At 43.4% G+C, this 16,362-nt stretch overlaps 1 protein-coding gene across 1 annotated transcript in view; it reads left to right on the top strand.

The window, feature by feature from the left end:
- Positions 1-16,362, top strand: part of LOC142657898 (uncharacterized) — a 95,796-nt gene that overhangs the window by 39,327 nt on the left and 40,107 nt on the right. Inside the window, exons 6-8 of the mRNA XM_075833419.1 lie at positions 2,665-2,877; positions 4,164-4,235; positions 4,680-4,850. Coding sequence (XP_075689534.1) covers positions 2,665-2,877; positions 4,164-4,235; positions 4,680-4,850 — 456 coding nt within the window. The remainder of the gene's footprint in view (positions 1-2,664; positions 2,878-4,163; positions 4,236-4,679; positions 4,851-16,362) is intronic.

The following is a 16,362-nucleotide window of genomic DNA, read 5'->3' as shown; positions in this document are numbered from 1 at the left end:
CCCGAGTGTCGGCCGGTAAAATCGGCCATTTTGCCCGGCCGGTTTGCATAAAGTTATGCATCCGTGCCGGGCCGGGCAGATCCGGACAGTGACATCAGCGGCAGCTCCTGAAGGGGAATCCCCATGTGTTCGGGGATTCCGCTTCAGGAGTTTCCCCTGATGTCACTGCCCAGATATGGACAGAGACATCAAGCGCTCTGTCCAGGAGCGGAATCCCCGAAAACACGGGGATTCCGCTCCTTCAAGGAGCTAAAGTGCGGCTAGCACATAGCAGAGCGGGGAGATACCTCCCTGCTCTGCTATAGTGGCGTCGCTGCAGTAGTAGCAGCCGCAGCAGCAGCAGCTGCTGCTACTAGCGGCGCCATCGAAGGTGTCGCCGCGCCAGGGTGCTTTTAACAAGCAGGGGAAGGGAGCCAGCGCAGCGCTCCCTCCACCTGCTGTACACCCCGGCCCTGCAACACAGTGTACAGCGATGCCATTCGTCAGAATGGCATCAACTCCTCCTCCTCACATGCACTCTGCGCTGTGAGGAGGAGGAGATAGAGCGCAAGCGCCGGGAAACCCGGCCATCACTCGGGACACATTCCGGTGATGGCCGTGTAATACCCGGCCCCATAGACTTCTATGGGAGCCGGGCGGCCGGGTGCCCGGGCAAAGATAGAGCATGTCCTATTTTTTGACGGCCGGATTTCCCGGCCATCAAAAAATCGGTCGTGTGAATAGCCCCATTAGGGGTCTATCATTCCTAATGCAGCCGGGTGCCGGCCGATTTATGAACGGCCGGCACCCGGCCGGGAATCCCTGCCGTGTGAATGAGGCCTAAATGTACTCACTACTATAAATAAATCACTACCTCGGTATCCCCTATTACTGTTTACAGAGACGCATTATACTGGGAATTTTCAGAAACTACTTTGAACACAAGTGTTCTGTTAGCCTTATTACATTGTTCTAGGGATTTGATTTAGAGTATATTTTTTGATAACCTGTTTTGGGAAACTTTCCCGATGGATGTGACATATAAAAACTGTATTAATTAAAGTAGCTTGGTGGCTCCACATTGTCTCCTGCTTTGGAGATATGCAGTTATTGGCTTTGTAGTCTGTTTTTTAACCATGTATTATTGTATTGTCCAATAAAATTTGTAATTTTCTATATTTTGCGCTTCTTGCTTAATAGTTTTGACTCCTTTTCTCGTGTATTTAGTATATGATTACCTATGGGCGTTGATAAGAAGCTGTGCCTGGCAGATCCTTTACAGTGTTTGGCTGGCTTTAGGGTAGAGATCTGTTGGCGAAGCAACGATTCAGCTAGCAGTTGAATAGCCAACTTATCTATGGCTTAACAAGTATTTCTGATAGCACAACTGATCAAAACCCCAAAAATCACAAAACAGCAAACACTTTCTTAAATGTACATAGGAGATTTCCTTTTTTTTGCTTTTTGCTAATGACTGGGCAGCATTTATGATAAGTATTAAACTCCTTTGAAATTTAACGTGCACAATGCATATAAGCAGGGACTTCGTACAGAGGCATAAGGGGAATTTCTGGGCAAAATCATTTACAGGACCCTCCATGTGCCATTTATGATACTGATATCTTCACCCCTCTGCACATAAGACGGTGCAACTGTAAGGCTGGGTTCACACACCCTATTTACGGACGTAATTCGGGCGTTTTAACCTCGATTTACGTCCGAAAATACGGCACCAAAGCGTCGGCAAACATCTGCCCATTCATTTGAATGGGCTTTACGATGTTCTGTGCCGACGGTCATTTTTTTTACGCGCCGCTGTCAAAAGACGCCGCGTAAAAAAGACGCCCGCGTCAAAGAAGTGCCTGTCACTTCTTGAGACGTAATTGGAGCCGTTTTCCATTGACACCATGGAAAAACAGCTCCAATTACGTCCGTAATGGACGCAGAGAAAAGCTCCTGAAAACAGCTCCGTAATTTCAGCCGTAACGGAGGCTGCCGTGTGAACATACCCTTAGATTTGTATTACCTATATCTACGCTGCTGACTTCAAGAATATTCAGCTAGTGTAAATGATGCTGAATAAAACTATGTTGTTGCTTTACGACACTCGATTCCAGCTAAATACATAATTACATACCAACGACTGGGGGAAAATGAAAAGCCTGCCCTGATATTGTACGGCCCACAGAGGTGCAACTTCTAACAAAGGAGAGAGCGCTGATTCAACAGCTGAACACTGTATGGCTATATTCACACATTCAGGATTCTGTGAGGGTCTAGGTGCGGATTCCGCGCCTACATCTTGACAAAATCCACTAATATTCCGCCTGTTGTACATGTTCTAACACAGGTTTTCAGCCTCAGTATGTAAAAAAAAACTTTTTTAAATTCACTGCCAGCAAGCAGAGATCTTTAAATTAGTTTGGAATTGAAACACAAAGCATATTAGAAAGTTGTATGACATTTCAGTCTACAGTGATTTTACATAAAACCAGAAAACCATTTAAAGGGCCTGTATACATCGGCAATGATTATTTGTCCAGTCTTCGCTCTATTGAGCTCTGCTCAGGTTCATGGCTGTAATAAGATATTGCCTCCCTCAAATACAGCAATATCAAGAAGATAAATCATTTAAAACTGCTGTCATTTTTCTAATAAAAGAAACCTATTCTTGATTTTCTAAAGGCCGACGAGATAAATCTTTATGACGCTGAAGTGATTTTAACAAGACAAGCACACATTGAAATCTCCAATTTCCTGAAAGATAGACCCTGTGATCCAGACGTAGTAGAAGATCATCTAAGTACAATTCTTTTCAACTTCAAGAAACACAATGAAGATGAATGGAAATTAAAATTTAAAGAATTCTTCCAAATGGATATTACCAAAGTGCAGAAGGTAAGAAATCATTATGCTACATGTTAATGGATAAATACTAAAATATGAGTCCTGTCCCATACAAATGAAACTTGCATAACATTTGCTGCAGCTTAATGGAATTAGTAACAATTTTAAAGGAATGAAGCTTTTCTACGTTAATATGGGAGTTATGGATATAAAGGCCCCCTCCTGGTATATGTTCTCACCTTTACACCCCTGCATCCAAAGAGCTTGCTCCTCGCCCCCTTCCCGCCAAGGAGTTATTGGCAGTATAACCATTGTACCTGTTCTACCCTCCATTTTTTGCTTGTGGGGCCTGTTGAGAGGGGTCACCATGTGCATGATACATTACTCATGGGATAGAGAGATGCGGCTACCCTGAGCATACAGTAATTCCATACTTTGAGTACAACAGGAAAGTGTTCATGCCGACATTGCTAAAAAACATATGGAATGCTAAAATGAGGGGGGTCTAGAATAAATCTGATCAAAAAAAAGATTTAGAGAGAGTTACTCTACAATCAATGAATAATCCGCACCTCCTATAGCCGGGGCTGGATTTGCCTACTATCACAGCAGGCGTAATCTTATAGACAGAATTGAGTATACTGGCGTACAACTCAGCGGTACACCAGTTTTAGTAAATGTGCTTGATTTGCGCTGGTGCCTATTATGGTAAATAAATGTATTAAGCAATTTGCATTGCAACTGCATATGAAGAGTACAGTGAAGAGTGGAAGCAATTTAAGATATCTGAGTATAATGAATCTTTATGTTGTCACTGCAGGCAAACAGCCATACATGACTTAAACGGATTGTCCCATTTGGACCACCATGTAGCACCATTGTTGCTCTGCAGTAGCCTTTGTAGGAGTATGTATGACTGATTGCAAGCAGGATCTCATTTAGAAAATGGTTTGTCCACATGGGACAACCCCTATAAGTTGTGGCCTACTTAATGGGCGAAGAATAAGGTGCCAGCCCTATGTACTACCAGGCTTCTGTTAAGTAAATTCGGTACTGCTTGTGATAAATTACGTGTTTTTTACATTTCAAACAATTCATCAAGCAAAATGTTGTCAATTACATTGCAATGTCCAATCAGTGCCAACGCTCTTAAAATGGGTCTCGATATTGCTACATAAATGGAGTTCGGCGGAAAAAAATACATGGTAAAATTAAGCAGTCCATACGGGCATTGAACTGCCATTAGATTGACTGAGATGAAAGTCGCACATTTACCGTTTTTTTCCAAGTGCATAATATGTTAAAGTTTAATATTTTCTGCTCATTTTACACTACAGTTAAGGATCATTGAGGACATGCTTACAAAACACTTCAAGAGGATTTTGGAAAATGCCCAAAGAACTGGTCAGGTACGTGAGAAGATTTTCTTTTCTACTGAACTTACCATTTCTTCAAAATAGATCCATCTAAGAATGCACAAACTTGTTTTTCCTACAAGCACGGAGTCTCCTGCAGATAGGTGATAAATGTTCATTGTGGGAAAACCACTTTAAGTAAAAAAAAAAAAAAAAAGTAGTCGTTTGCGCTATTTCCGTTTTAAAAGTTCTGCAAACTTTCAATATAAATGTGTTGTAAAAATTAGTAATAGATTTTATCTGAAGGAATGATTTATCTGAAATTATTCTATTTTACTTTTCAATTATATGACAATGCACTGTAGCCTTATTGAATGAAAGATTATGTTTGTTTGTTTTTTTGTTTTCTTTTTTTGTTTTCCAAATCAAAGCCTTCTCCATTCCACTCTTTTTGATTCAGTGATTGTATTTTCAACCATACTTTATTTCCTCCTAAAGAATGCTATCATGGATGGCAAAATCCACTTAGGTGATATTGAAATGGAAATCAACAAGTACCTTAACAATGAGGACTGGGACCCCGATAAACTGAAAATTATTCTTGATAATGTTGCATTTAACAAGGATGAAGGAGTGTATTTCTGGATTATAGTCTGGACTTTAGTTCTGGTATGATATCCCTTTTAATGTTTGTATTTTTTTAATTTTGACAACTTAAAGAGGACAAAGTTTTTACCAATTATCTAGGGAAACTTGGATCAGTATTAAGTACAGCCAAGAATGATGGCTCCATTTGAAACATTTTTTGACTGGTGGTTTGGCCATATAACCTTTCCCAACAGCCCCTGAGCCAGTTTAGGCTTGTACCCGGAAGTTACAAATTCAAAAATAACCTCACACATCTGCTAATTTCCATTTTTCTATTGCTGCGGGATTATCAGGGTGAGAGAGGGTAGAGCTGACTTTAATAATGAGTGACAAACTGGTCCAGGCCCATTAAGGAGCCATAAGGGGTCCATTTGGTCCCACACTTTTTGGGGCCAAGGGTTGTTGTGAGAGGATAGGGAAAATTACGTATGTAAAATTCACTGTATTTCATATCACAAGGAAAATATTCTATTACCATCTAACTGTGGTTCATTCATTTATCATCTTGGCATGAACAGATTGTGACAATAATATACCTTTATTTTTAGTGCCTGTGCAATTTACATTGACACCATAGATGTAGTTAGGTTGATCAAAAAGTTTCAATTTCTGCCTGTCTGAATAAAAAGGTCTCTTGATATTATTTGCATTTTTTATATTTTTATATATATATATATATATATATATATATATATATATTGATTTATTTTATTTTTTTCACCTTTTTAATATTTTTTGTATATATATTTGTGTTTTTATCATCTATCAATGTAGTGGATGTGCTTACTATTCCACTCCATTTCCAAACTCCTAGCACCTACATCCATAAGGTGCAATCAGACAGTGCTAGAAGTTCTAATATTCTGACTCTGCAAGCCCCTGATGGATTTACGGCAGAGACATAATTTAGTAAACAAACGCGTAGGGCTGGTATTAGGTAGATAGAGAGAGCACTGTCTGATTGCACCTTATGGATGTAGGTGCTAGGAGTTTGGAAACGGAGTGGAACAGTAAGCACATTTACTACATTGATAGATGATAAAAATACAAATATATATACAAAAATATTAAAAAGGTGAAAAATATATATATAAAAATATTAATATAAATATATAATAAAAATACAAATAATATCAAGAGACCTTTATAACGGTTCTCACCGGTTTGTTCGTGGATCCTCGGTGTCGTCTGGGAAATGGTGCTTGTAACCCAGGCAACGCTTGGCACACCGGGTAGAGGCGGTACGATGGATAGGCAGAAGTCAGTACAGGCAGCAGACGTCGTAACGGGTATGGAAGCAATAGGTCAAGGCAGGCAGCAGGCGTCGTAACGGGTATGGAAGCAATAGGTCGAGGCAGGCGGCGTAACGGGTATGGATAGCAATAGGTCAAGGCAGGCGGCAGACAAGGATAGTCAAGTTCAGGCAGAGGTAAGTAACGGGAAATCCAGACAAAAGGCAGAAGGGACAGAAACAGGGAACCAGGGCACAGGGAAACTCACGGGGAACTTGGTTCAACAAGCATGGATGCAAGGAAGAAGGAACCTTAAATAGGAAGTCTTAGGAATTAAAGCGCGCACTGGCCCTTTAAGACAGGACGAGTCAGCACGCACGCCCTCTAGTGACTGCAGCCGCACATCGAGGATGACGGCCGCGGAGGGAGGTAAGGGATGCACTTATCTGACGCCGTCCAGGGCCAGCAGAGCGTCCGGATCGGGTAAGTGGAGCTCGGGATGAGCATGTGGTAATGGAGGAAGCCGGAACCGGAGCAGAGGCCGTGGGGAAGGCGGGGAACGGCGCAGCAGCCGTTACAGTCTTATTTTTCAGACAGGCAGAATTGATACTTTTTGATCTACCTAATGTAAAGGATCTGCCAGACACAGCTTCTGTGTCGACGCCCGTGGTTAATCAGTCTGAACCTGCTCCTAAGTCTGATAGAGTGACTCGATCATCTACAACTCAGGCTGGGAGGCTGAGAAGTGGGAGAGCCTATCACAGCCTGGCCAGACGGAGCTAGCTCCCGCCCTCCTTTGCCTGTGATTCTGCCTGTTTCCTGGCTCTGCTGCTGCTGCTTGTACTATTGACCTCTGCTTCATATTGACCCTGGCTTTACTGACTACTCTCCTGCTCTGCGTTTGGTACCTCGTACACTCCTGGTTTGACTCGGCTTGTTCACTACTCTTGTTGCTCACGGTGTTGCCGTGGGCAACTGCCCCATTTCCCTTAGCTTCTGTGTACCCTTGTCTGTTTGTCTTTCGTGCACTTATTGAGCGTAGGGACCGTCGCCCAGTTGTACGCCGTCGCCTAGGACCAGTGCCGCATCTACCATGAGGCAATGTGAGCCGACAGCCTCAGGCGGCGCAGCCCAGCTGAAAGTGGGGGGCGGCATTTTGATCCAGAGACGGACTGGACCGGGGGAGGGGGATTATTTTACTTAGCAGACGTGCCCGTCTGTGAGAACACTCCTGCTCCTCTCTGACGCTGTATGAAGCACGCACCACCAGAGAGGAGCAGGTCTGCAGGAGGAGCGGTCGTCTCCTCAAGCCAGTGACCAGACGAATGAGGTGAGACTGCTGTGCAAACAAACTACTTCCTCTCCCTCTCTCTCCCTTTCGTCTGAAGCAGTCGGTGCAGAGAAGAGGGGGAGGGGAGAGTTCACAGCCTCAGCGTCTGCACAGAAGAAGCTCCGTGTCTAGTCCTCCCCTGTGTCACTCTTGTGTCTCCTCTGCCCCCCCCCGGTATCACCCCCTCTCCTCTGCCCCCCCTAATACCCCCCTCTCCTCTGCCCCCCTCCTCTCCTGTGTCCCCTGTATCCCCCCCTCTCCTCTGCCCCCCTCCTCTCGTGTGCTGTGTCCCCCTATTTGTCTAACAGACCAGCTACTTCTGCAGCTGGTTATATCTGCTACTTCAAGAGACTGCATGAGAGATCCCACATAGAAGGTAAGTGTGTGTATGAGTGTGTAAATGTTTGTGTGTGTGTGCATATATATATATATATATATATATATATATATATGATTCTCGTCTATATATGAGACTGTCTGCATTAGAGATCCTACATAGAAGGTAAGTGTGTAAATGTGTGTGTTATATATATATATATATATATATATATATATATATATGTATGTGTGTATGTATATATATATATATATATATATATATGTATATATAATCTGTGTGTATGTGGATATATATGATTCTCGTGTACATATGATACTGTAAGGACATTCACACATTGTAGTTTTGCAGCAATAATTTAGAAACTGTTTTTGCTGTGCTTTTGTGTAAATAGTGGGAAAACTGATGTGTAGAGTATATAGTGTATATTGTGTGTGTAGACTGTGTAGCAGTATTGTGCGTAGTGTATGTTGCAATATAATAGGCAGTGGCGTAGCTGTAGGGGTCGCAGCGGTCGCAATTGCGACCGGGCCCCGAAGCCCGCAGCCCCCCGCACCACATCAATAAAAACTTACTATAGTAACTCGGGCCGCGGGCCCCTGTTACTATAGTAACTGACAGTACTTACCCTCCTGGTTCTGGAGCACAGTGGAGGTCCTGACGTCAAGCGCTGTGCGCAGCACATGACGTCACAGCACTATTCACCGCACACAACATCGTGATCCTGGATAGAGTTAGGACAGAGCTTTCTCCGCGGCTGAAGAGGAGAGTAAGATTAATATCCCTGTCTGCTGAAGCTGATTGGTGGGGTCCGTCTCCCGGGAGCCGGCCAATCAGCTGTTTTGAAGAGGCCACAGTGTTTGTACGAGAGCTGCTTCCCCTTCATTCCTGTCACTTCATTCCGGTCACACTGTGAATCGGTGTCGGCGATTCACAGTGTGAGCGAGTAAGGGAAATGAAGGGGAAGCAGCTCTCGTACGAGTGCTGCGGCCCCTTCAAAACTGCTGATTGGCGGGTCCCGGGAGACGGACAACGGCACATCAGCTATTGATGGCCTATCCCGAGGATAGGCCATCAATGTTTAGGGACTGGACAAGTCCTTTAAGCCTATGATGTAGCAGGTTTAGAGGGCCCATGAGACAGGATCACAGATTGTGTGATGCTGTCTGCTGGGCCCTGTATCTAAGCCAATCACATGGTAGGCTTAGATACATGGCCCATGTGTGATCCTGTCTGATGGGCCCTGTATTACTATATAAGATTACTGTCTGCCTGACCCTGTATATAAGCCTACCTTGTGGTAGGCCTAGATACAGGGTCCCACAGACAGTATCACACATGGGCCCTGTATCTAAGCCTAACACGTGTTACTAATCGTTTTTTGTGTGTTTTCTTACACAAGCTTTTAGATTCCAGGACTACTTCGATGACGGCTTTTTTTATTATCAATAAAATGGTTAATGAGGGTTGTGTGGTTTATTTTTATTTCAATAAAATATTTTTTCTATGTCTTTGTGTTTTTTTTATTACTACCGACTTAGTAATGGCCGCCGGCTGATTGACAGCGTCCATTGCTAAGGCGGGGCTTAGTGTTAGCCGGTGCAGAGGCGAACACTAACCCTCTTTATTACCCCGATACCCACCCCCACCAGGGGTGCTGGGAAGAGTCGGGTACGATCCAGTACCTGACCATCTGTAGTGATGGTCGGGCAATGGGGCGGCCGCAGGCTGTGGAAGGCCTTATACAGTGGCCCTTCCCACCCTGGTAATGCTAGGCTGCTGCTGCTTTATTGTATCTGGCTGATTATGAAAAATGGGGGGGACCCCACGTCATTTAAAAAAAAAAAAATACAAAATAATTGGAAAGAACGATGTGGGGTCCCCCCTAATTTTCACAACCAGCCAGATACAACACAGCAGCAGGCAGCATTACCAGGGTGGTAGGGGCCACTGTTTTTGGCCTTCCCCAGCCTAATACTACCAGCCTGCGGCCGCCCCGGTGTCTGGCCGTCACTGCAGATAGTCGGTTACTGGTTCGTACCCGGCTCTTCCCAGTACCCCTGGTGGCGGTGGGTACCGGGGTAATAATGGGGGTTAGTGTTAGCCTCTGCACCTGCTAACATTAAAGAGGCTCTGTCACCAGATTCTCAAATCCCTATCTCCTATTGCATGTGATCGGCGCTGCAATGTAGATAACAGTAACTGAATTCAATGAAATGCTCAGCCCTTAGTCAGTCTTCTACTGCTTGTCTGTATGTTCATTACCCTGCACATAAACCAATCACGTTCTCCGAATATTCACAGCGCAACCAATCTGAAAGTTTACAGTGCTTGGGAATAAGTGTCTGGGGCAGAAGAGGATGGAGGCGCAGACTTATATAGTGGATCGAGCGGGTTCCCCAGCAGCATTTAAAAAAAACAGGATCCTGACCTGTCCACAGAGTTTAAGGCAGCACAGAGTATTTCAGTAGATGAGCGTGCGGATCTTGTGCGGGGTGGTGACTTGCCAATCATGTGAAGGTGTTATTGAGGACAGGAGTGGAGGAGAGGTAACAGACTGAGAGCTACGTAATGGTAAGAGCAGAGTTCACAGCAGCACAGAATATTTCAGGAGAGGAGCGTGCAGATGTTGAGGAGTGTATGACGCTGACTGGTCACTGATTGGTCAGCGTCATACACATAAATACGCCCAGTTAAAAACACAATACACGCCCAGTTGGACATAACGGAAAAAAAACGCCCAGTTGTCCATTTCAAAGCTCATTTGCATAAATATAAAATAGCTCATAACTTGGCCAAAAATGAACGTTTTTTAAAAAACAAACGTTGCTGTTATCTACATTGCAGCGCCGATCACATGCAATAGGAGATAAGGGTTTGAGAATCTGGTGACAGAGCCTCTTTAAGCCCCGCCTTAGTAATGGAGGTTGTCAATCAGCCAGCGGCCATTACTAAGGCGGTAATAATAAAGTTTAAAAAAGTACAAGCACATAGAAAAAATATTTTATTGAAATAAAAAAACACAACCCTCATTAACCATTTTATTGAGAATAAAAAAACGCTGTCATTGAAATTGTCCTCGAATCCGAAGTCCAACAACCGAACCTGTAAAAAAACACAAACACACAAAAATAATTAGAAACACATAAAAAAGCAAAACAATTATTATTCTTACCTTTCCTGGGTCCAGCACTGGAGCCGCAATGTCAGCGAGCTGAGTCCTGTATCTAATCCTATCATGTGTGATACTGTCTGCTGAGCTGTGTATCTAATCCTATAATATGTGATACTGTCTGCTGAGCCACTGTATCTAATCCAATAATGTGTGATATTGTCTGTTGAGCCACTGTATCTAATCCTATCATGTGTGATACTGTCTGCTGAGCCACTGTATCTAATCCTATCATGTGTGATACTGTCTGATGAGCCACTGTATCTAATCCTATCATGTGTGATATTGTCTGCTGAGCTGTGTATCTAATCCTATCATGTGTGACACTGTCTGCTGAGCTGTGTATCTAAGCCCATCATGTGTGAAACTCAGCTGGGCCTTATATCTAATCCTATCATGTGTGATACTGTCTGCTGAGCCGCTGTATCTAATCCTATCATGTGTGATACTGTCTTCTGAGCAGTGTATCTAATCCTATCATGTGTGATACTCTGCTGGGCCTTATATCTAATCCTATAATTTGTGATACTGTCAGCTCAGCCACTGTATCTAATCCTATCATGTGTGATACTGTCTGCTGAGCTGTATATCTAATCCCATCATGTGTGAAACTCTGCTGGGCATTATATCTAATCCCATCATGTGTGATACTGTCTGCTGAGCTGTGTATCTAATCCTATCATGTGTGATACTCTGCTGGGCCTTATATCTAATCCTATCATTTGTGATACTGTCAGCTCAGCCACTGTATCTAATCCTATCATGTGTGATACTGTCTGCTGAGCCGCTGTATCTAATCCTATCATGTGTGATACTGTCTTCTGAGCAGTGTATCTAATCCTATCATGTGTGATACTCTGCTGGGCCTTATATCTAATCCTATCATTTGTGATACTGTCAGCTCAGCCACTGTATCTAATCCTATCATGTGTGATACTGTCTGCTGAGCTGTATATCTAATCCCATCATGTGTGAAACTCTGCTGGGCCTTATATCTAATCCCATCATGTGTGATACTGTCTGCTGAGCTGTGTATCTAATCCTATCATGTCTGATACTGTCTGCTGAGCCATTGTATCTAATCCTATCATGTGTGATACTGTCTGCTGAGCCAATGTATCCTATCCATAGTTTATAGGGTCATAGTGCTATACACACACACACACACACACACACACACACACACACACACACATACACACACACATACACACACATACATACATTTTTTTGGGCAGACACATATGTATTGGGGCTATTTCCCCTGACATTTTAAGTCCTTAGTGACGCTCCCGGCTGCTAGTGCTGCATTGTTGGGTCACTTAGGAGACCCAGCGATGCAACTGAAAGCTGCAGACTGTCGGGCATGAGAAGTTTGTGGGTGGGGGGGACCCAATAAGAACTTTTGCATCGGGGCCCATGAGCCTTTACCTATGCCCCTGATTATAGGTGTATGCAGTATATAGCGGTATTGTATGTAAGTGTAGTATATAGCAGTATAATAGGTGTGCAGTGAATATAATGGTACTATATGTCTAAGGTTATAGCAGTATTTTTTATACAAACAATATGTAGTGGTATTATGTGTACACACCTATAACACCGCTATATAATGTACAGAGTATAAAGTGATTTGATTAATTATACTTACAGCATATGTTGGACTCTATATGTACAATATATGGCAGCATTATATATATATATATATATATATATACACACACACACACACACACACACACACAGTACATGGGGGTATTATTCAGTCACTATGTGGTTATGGTGTGGTGGTATTATTCAGTAACAGTATGGAGGTATTATTCAGTAACAGTATGGAGGTATTATTCAGTAACAGTATGGAGGTATTATTCAGTATCAATATGGGGGTATTATTCAGTAACAGTATGGGGGTATTATTCAGTAACAGTATGGGGGTATTATTCAGTAACAGTATGGGGGTATTATTCAGTAACAGTATGGAGGTATTATTCAGTAACAGTATGGGGGTATTATTCAGTAACAGTATGGGGGTATTATTCAGTAACAGTATGGAGGTATTATTCAGTAACAGTATGGGGGTATTATTCAGTAACAGTATGGGGGTATTATTCAGTAACAGTATGGGGTATTATTCAGTAACAGTATGGAGGTATTATTCAGTATCAGTATGGAGGTATTATTCAGTAACAGTATTGAGGTAGGCCAATCAGCTGTTTTGAAGAGGCCGCAGTGTTTGTACGAGAGCTGCTTCCCCTTCATTCCTGTCACTTCATTCCGGTCACACTGTGAATCGGTGTCGGCGATTCACAGTGTGAGCGAGTAAGGGAAATGAAGGGGAAGCAGCTCTCGTACGAGTGCTGCGGCCCCTTCAAAACTGCTGATTGGCGGGTCCCGGGAGACGGACAACGGCACATCAGCTATTGATGGCCTATCCCGAGGATAGGCCATCAATGTTTAGGGACTGGACAAGTCCTTTAAGCCTATGATGTAGCAGGTTTAGAGGGCCCATGAGACAGGATCACAGATTGTGTGATGCTGTCTGCTGGGCCCTGTATCTAAGCCAATCACATGGTAGGCTTAGATACATGGCCCATGTGTGATCCTGTCTGATGGGCCCTGTATTACTATATAAGATTACTGTCTGCCTGACCCTGTATATAAGCCTACCTTGTGGTAGGCCTAGATACAGGGTCCCACAGACAGTATCACACATGGGCCCTGTATCTAAGCTTAACACGTGTTACTAATCGTTTTTTGTGTGTTTTCTTACACAAGCTTTTAGATTCCAGGACTACTTCGATGACGGCTTTTTTTATTATCAATAAAATGGTCAATGAGGGTTGTGTGGTTTATTTTTATTTCAATAAAATATTTTTTCTATGTCTTTGTGTTTTTTTTTAAACTTTATTACTACCGACTTAGTAATGGCCGCCGGCTGATTGACAGCGTCCATTGCTAAGGCGGGGCTTAGTGTTAGCCGGTGCAGAGGCGAACACTAACCCTCTTTATTACCCCGATACCCACCCCCACCAGCGGTGCTGGGAAGAGCCGGGTACGATCCAGTACCTGACCATCTGTAGTGATGGTCGGGCAATGGGGCGGCCGCAGGCTGTGGAAGGCCTTATACAGTGGCCCTTCCCACCCTGGTAATGCTAGGCTGCTGCTGCTTTATTGTATCTGGCTGATTATGAAAAATGGGGGGGACCCCACGTCATTTAAAAAAAAAAAAATACAAAATAATTGGAAAGAACGATGTGGGGTCCCCCCTAATTTTCACAACCAGCCAGATACAACACAGCAGCAGGCAGCATTACCAGGGTGGTAGGGGCCACTGTTTTTGGCCTTCCCCAGCCTAATACTACCAGCCTGCGGCCGCCCCGGTGTCTGGCCGTCACTGCAGATAGTCGGTTACTGGTTCGTACCCGGCTCTTCCCAGTACCCCTGGTGGCGGTGGGTACCGGGGTAATAATGGGGGTTAGTGTTAGCCTCTGCACCTGCTAACATTAAAGAGGCTCTGTCACCAGATTCTCAAATCCCTATCTCCTATTGCATGTGATCGGCGCTGCAATGTAGATAACAGTAACTGAATTCAATGAAATGCTCAGCCCTTAGTCAGTCTTCTACTGCTTGTCTGTATGTTCATTACCCTGCACATAAACCAATCACGTTCTCCGAATATTCACAGCGCAACCAATCTGAAAGTTTACAGTGCTTGGGAATAAGTGTCTGGGGCAGAAGAGGATGGAGGCGCAGACTTATATAGTGGATCGAGCGGGTTCCCCAGCAGCATTTAAAAAAAACAGGATCCTGACCTGTCCACAGAGTTTAAGGCAGCACAGAGTATTTCAGTAGATGAGCGTGCGGATCTTGTGCGGGGTGGTGACTTGCCAATCATGTGAAGGTGTTATTGAGGACAGGAGTGGAGGAGAGGTAACAGACTGAGAGCTACGTAATGGTAAGAGCAGAGTTCACAGCAGCACAGAATATTTCAGGAGAGGAGCGTGCAGATGTTGAGGAGTGTATGACGCTGACTGGTCACTGATTGGTCAGCGTCATACACATAAATACGCCCAGTTAAAAACACAATACACGCCCAGTTGGACATAACGGAAAAAAAACGCCCAGTTGTCCATTTCAAAGCTCATTTGCATAAATATAAAATAGCTCATAACTTGGCCAAAAATGAACGTTTTTTAAAAAACAAACGTTGCTGTTATCTACATTGCAGCGCCGATCACATGCAATAGGAGATAAGGGTTTGAGAATCTGGTGACAGAGCCTCTTTAAGCCCCGCCTTAGTAATGGAGGTTGTCAATCAGACAGCGGCCATTACTAAGGCGGTAATAATAAAGTTTAAAAAAGTACAAGCACAAAGAAAAAATATTTTATTGAAATAAAAAAACACAACCCTCATTAACCATTTTATTGAGAATAAAAAAACGCTGTCATTGAAATTGTCCTCGAATCCGAAGTCCAACAACCGAACCTGTAAAAAAACACAAACACACAAAAATAATTAGAAACACATAAAAAAGCAAAACAATTATTATTCTTACCTTTCCTGGGTCCAGCACTGGAGCCGCAATGTCAGCGAGCTGAGTCCTGTATCTAATCCTATCATGTGTGATACTGTCTGCTGAGCTGTGTATCTAATCCTATAATATGTGATACTGTCTGCTGAGCCACTGTATCTAATCCAATAATGTGTGATATTGTCTGTTGAGCCACTGTATCTAATCCTATCATGTGTGATATTGTCTGCTGAGCTGTGTATCTAATCCTATCATGTGTGACACTGTCTGCTGAGCTGTGTATCTAAGCCCATCATGTGTGAAACTCAGCTGGGCCTTATATCTAATCCTATCATGTGTGATACTGTCTGCTGAGCCGCTGTATCTAATCCTATCATGTGTGATACTGTCTTCTGAGCAGTGTATCTAATCCTATCATGTGTGATACTCTGCTGGGCCTTATATCTAATCCTATCATTTGTGATACTGTCAGCTCAGCCACTGTATCTAATCCTATCATGTGTGATACTGTCTGCTGAGCTGTATATCTAATCCCATCATGTGTGAAACTCTGCTGGGCCTTATATCTAATCCCATCATGTGTGATACTGTCTGCTGAGCTGTGTATCTAATCCTATCATGTGTGATACTCTGCTGGGCCTTATATCTAATCCTATCATTTGTGATACTGTCAGCTCAGCCACTGTATCTAATCCTATCATGTGTGATACTGTCTGCTGAGCTGTATATCTAATCCCATCATGTGTGAAACTCTGCTGGGCCTTATATCTAATCCCATCATGTGTGATACTGTCTGCTGAGCTGTGTATCTAATCCTATCATGTCTGATACTGTCTGCTGAGCCATTGTATCTAATCCTATCATGTGTGATACTGTCTGCTGAGCCAATGTATCCTATCCATAGTTTATAGGGTCATAGTGCTATACACA

Source organism: Rhinoderma darwinii, chromosome 7 (assembly GCF_050947455.1).
Source record: "Rhinoderma darwinii isolate aRhiDar2 chromosome 7, aRhiDar2.hap1, whole genome shotgun sequence".
Classification (NCBI taxonomy): domain Eukaryota; kingdom Metazoa; phylum Chordata; class Amphibia; order Anura; family Rhinodermatidae; genus Rhinoderma; species Rhinoderma darwinii.
The sequence above is the reverse complement of the archived record's forward strand: the minus strand, read 5'-3'. Positions and strand labels throughout refer to the sequence as shown.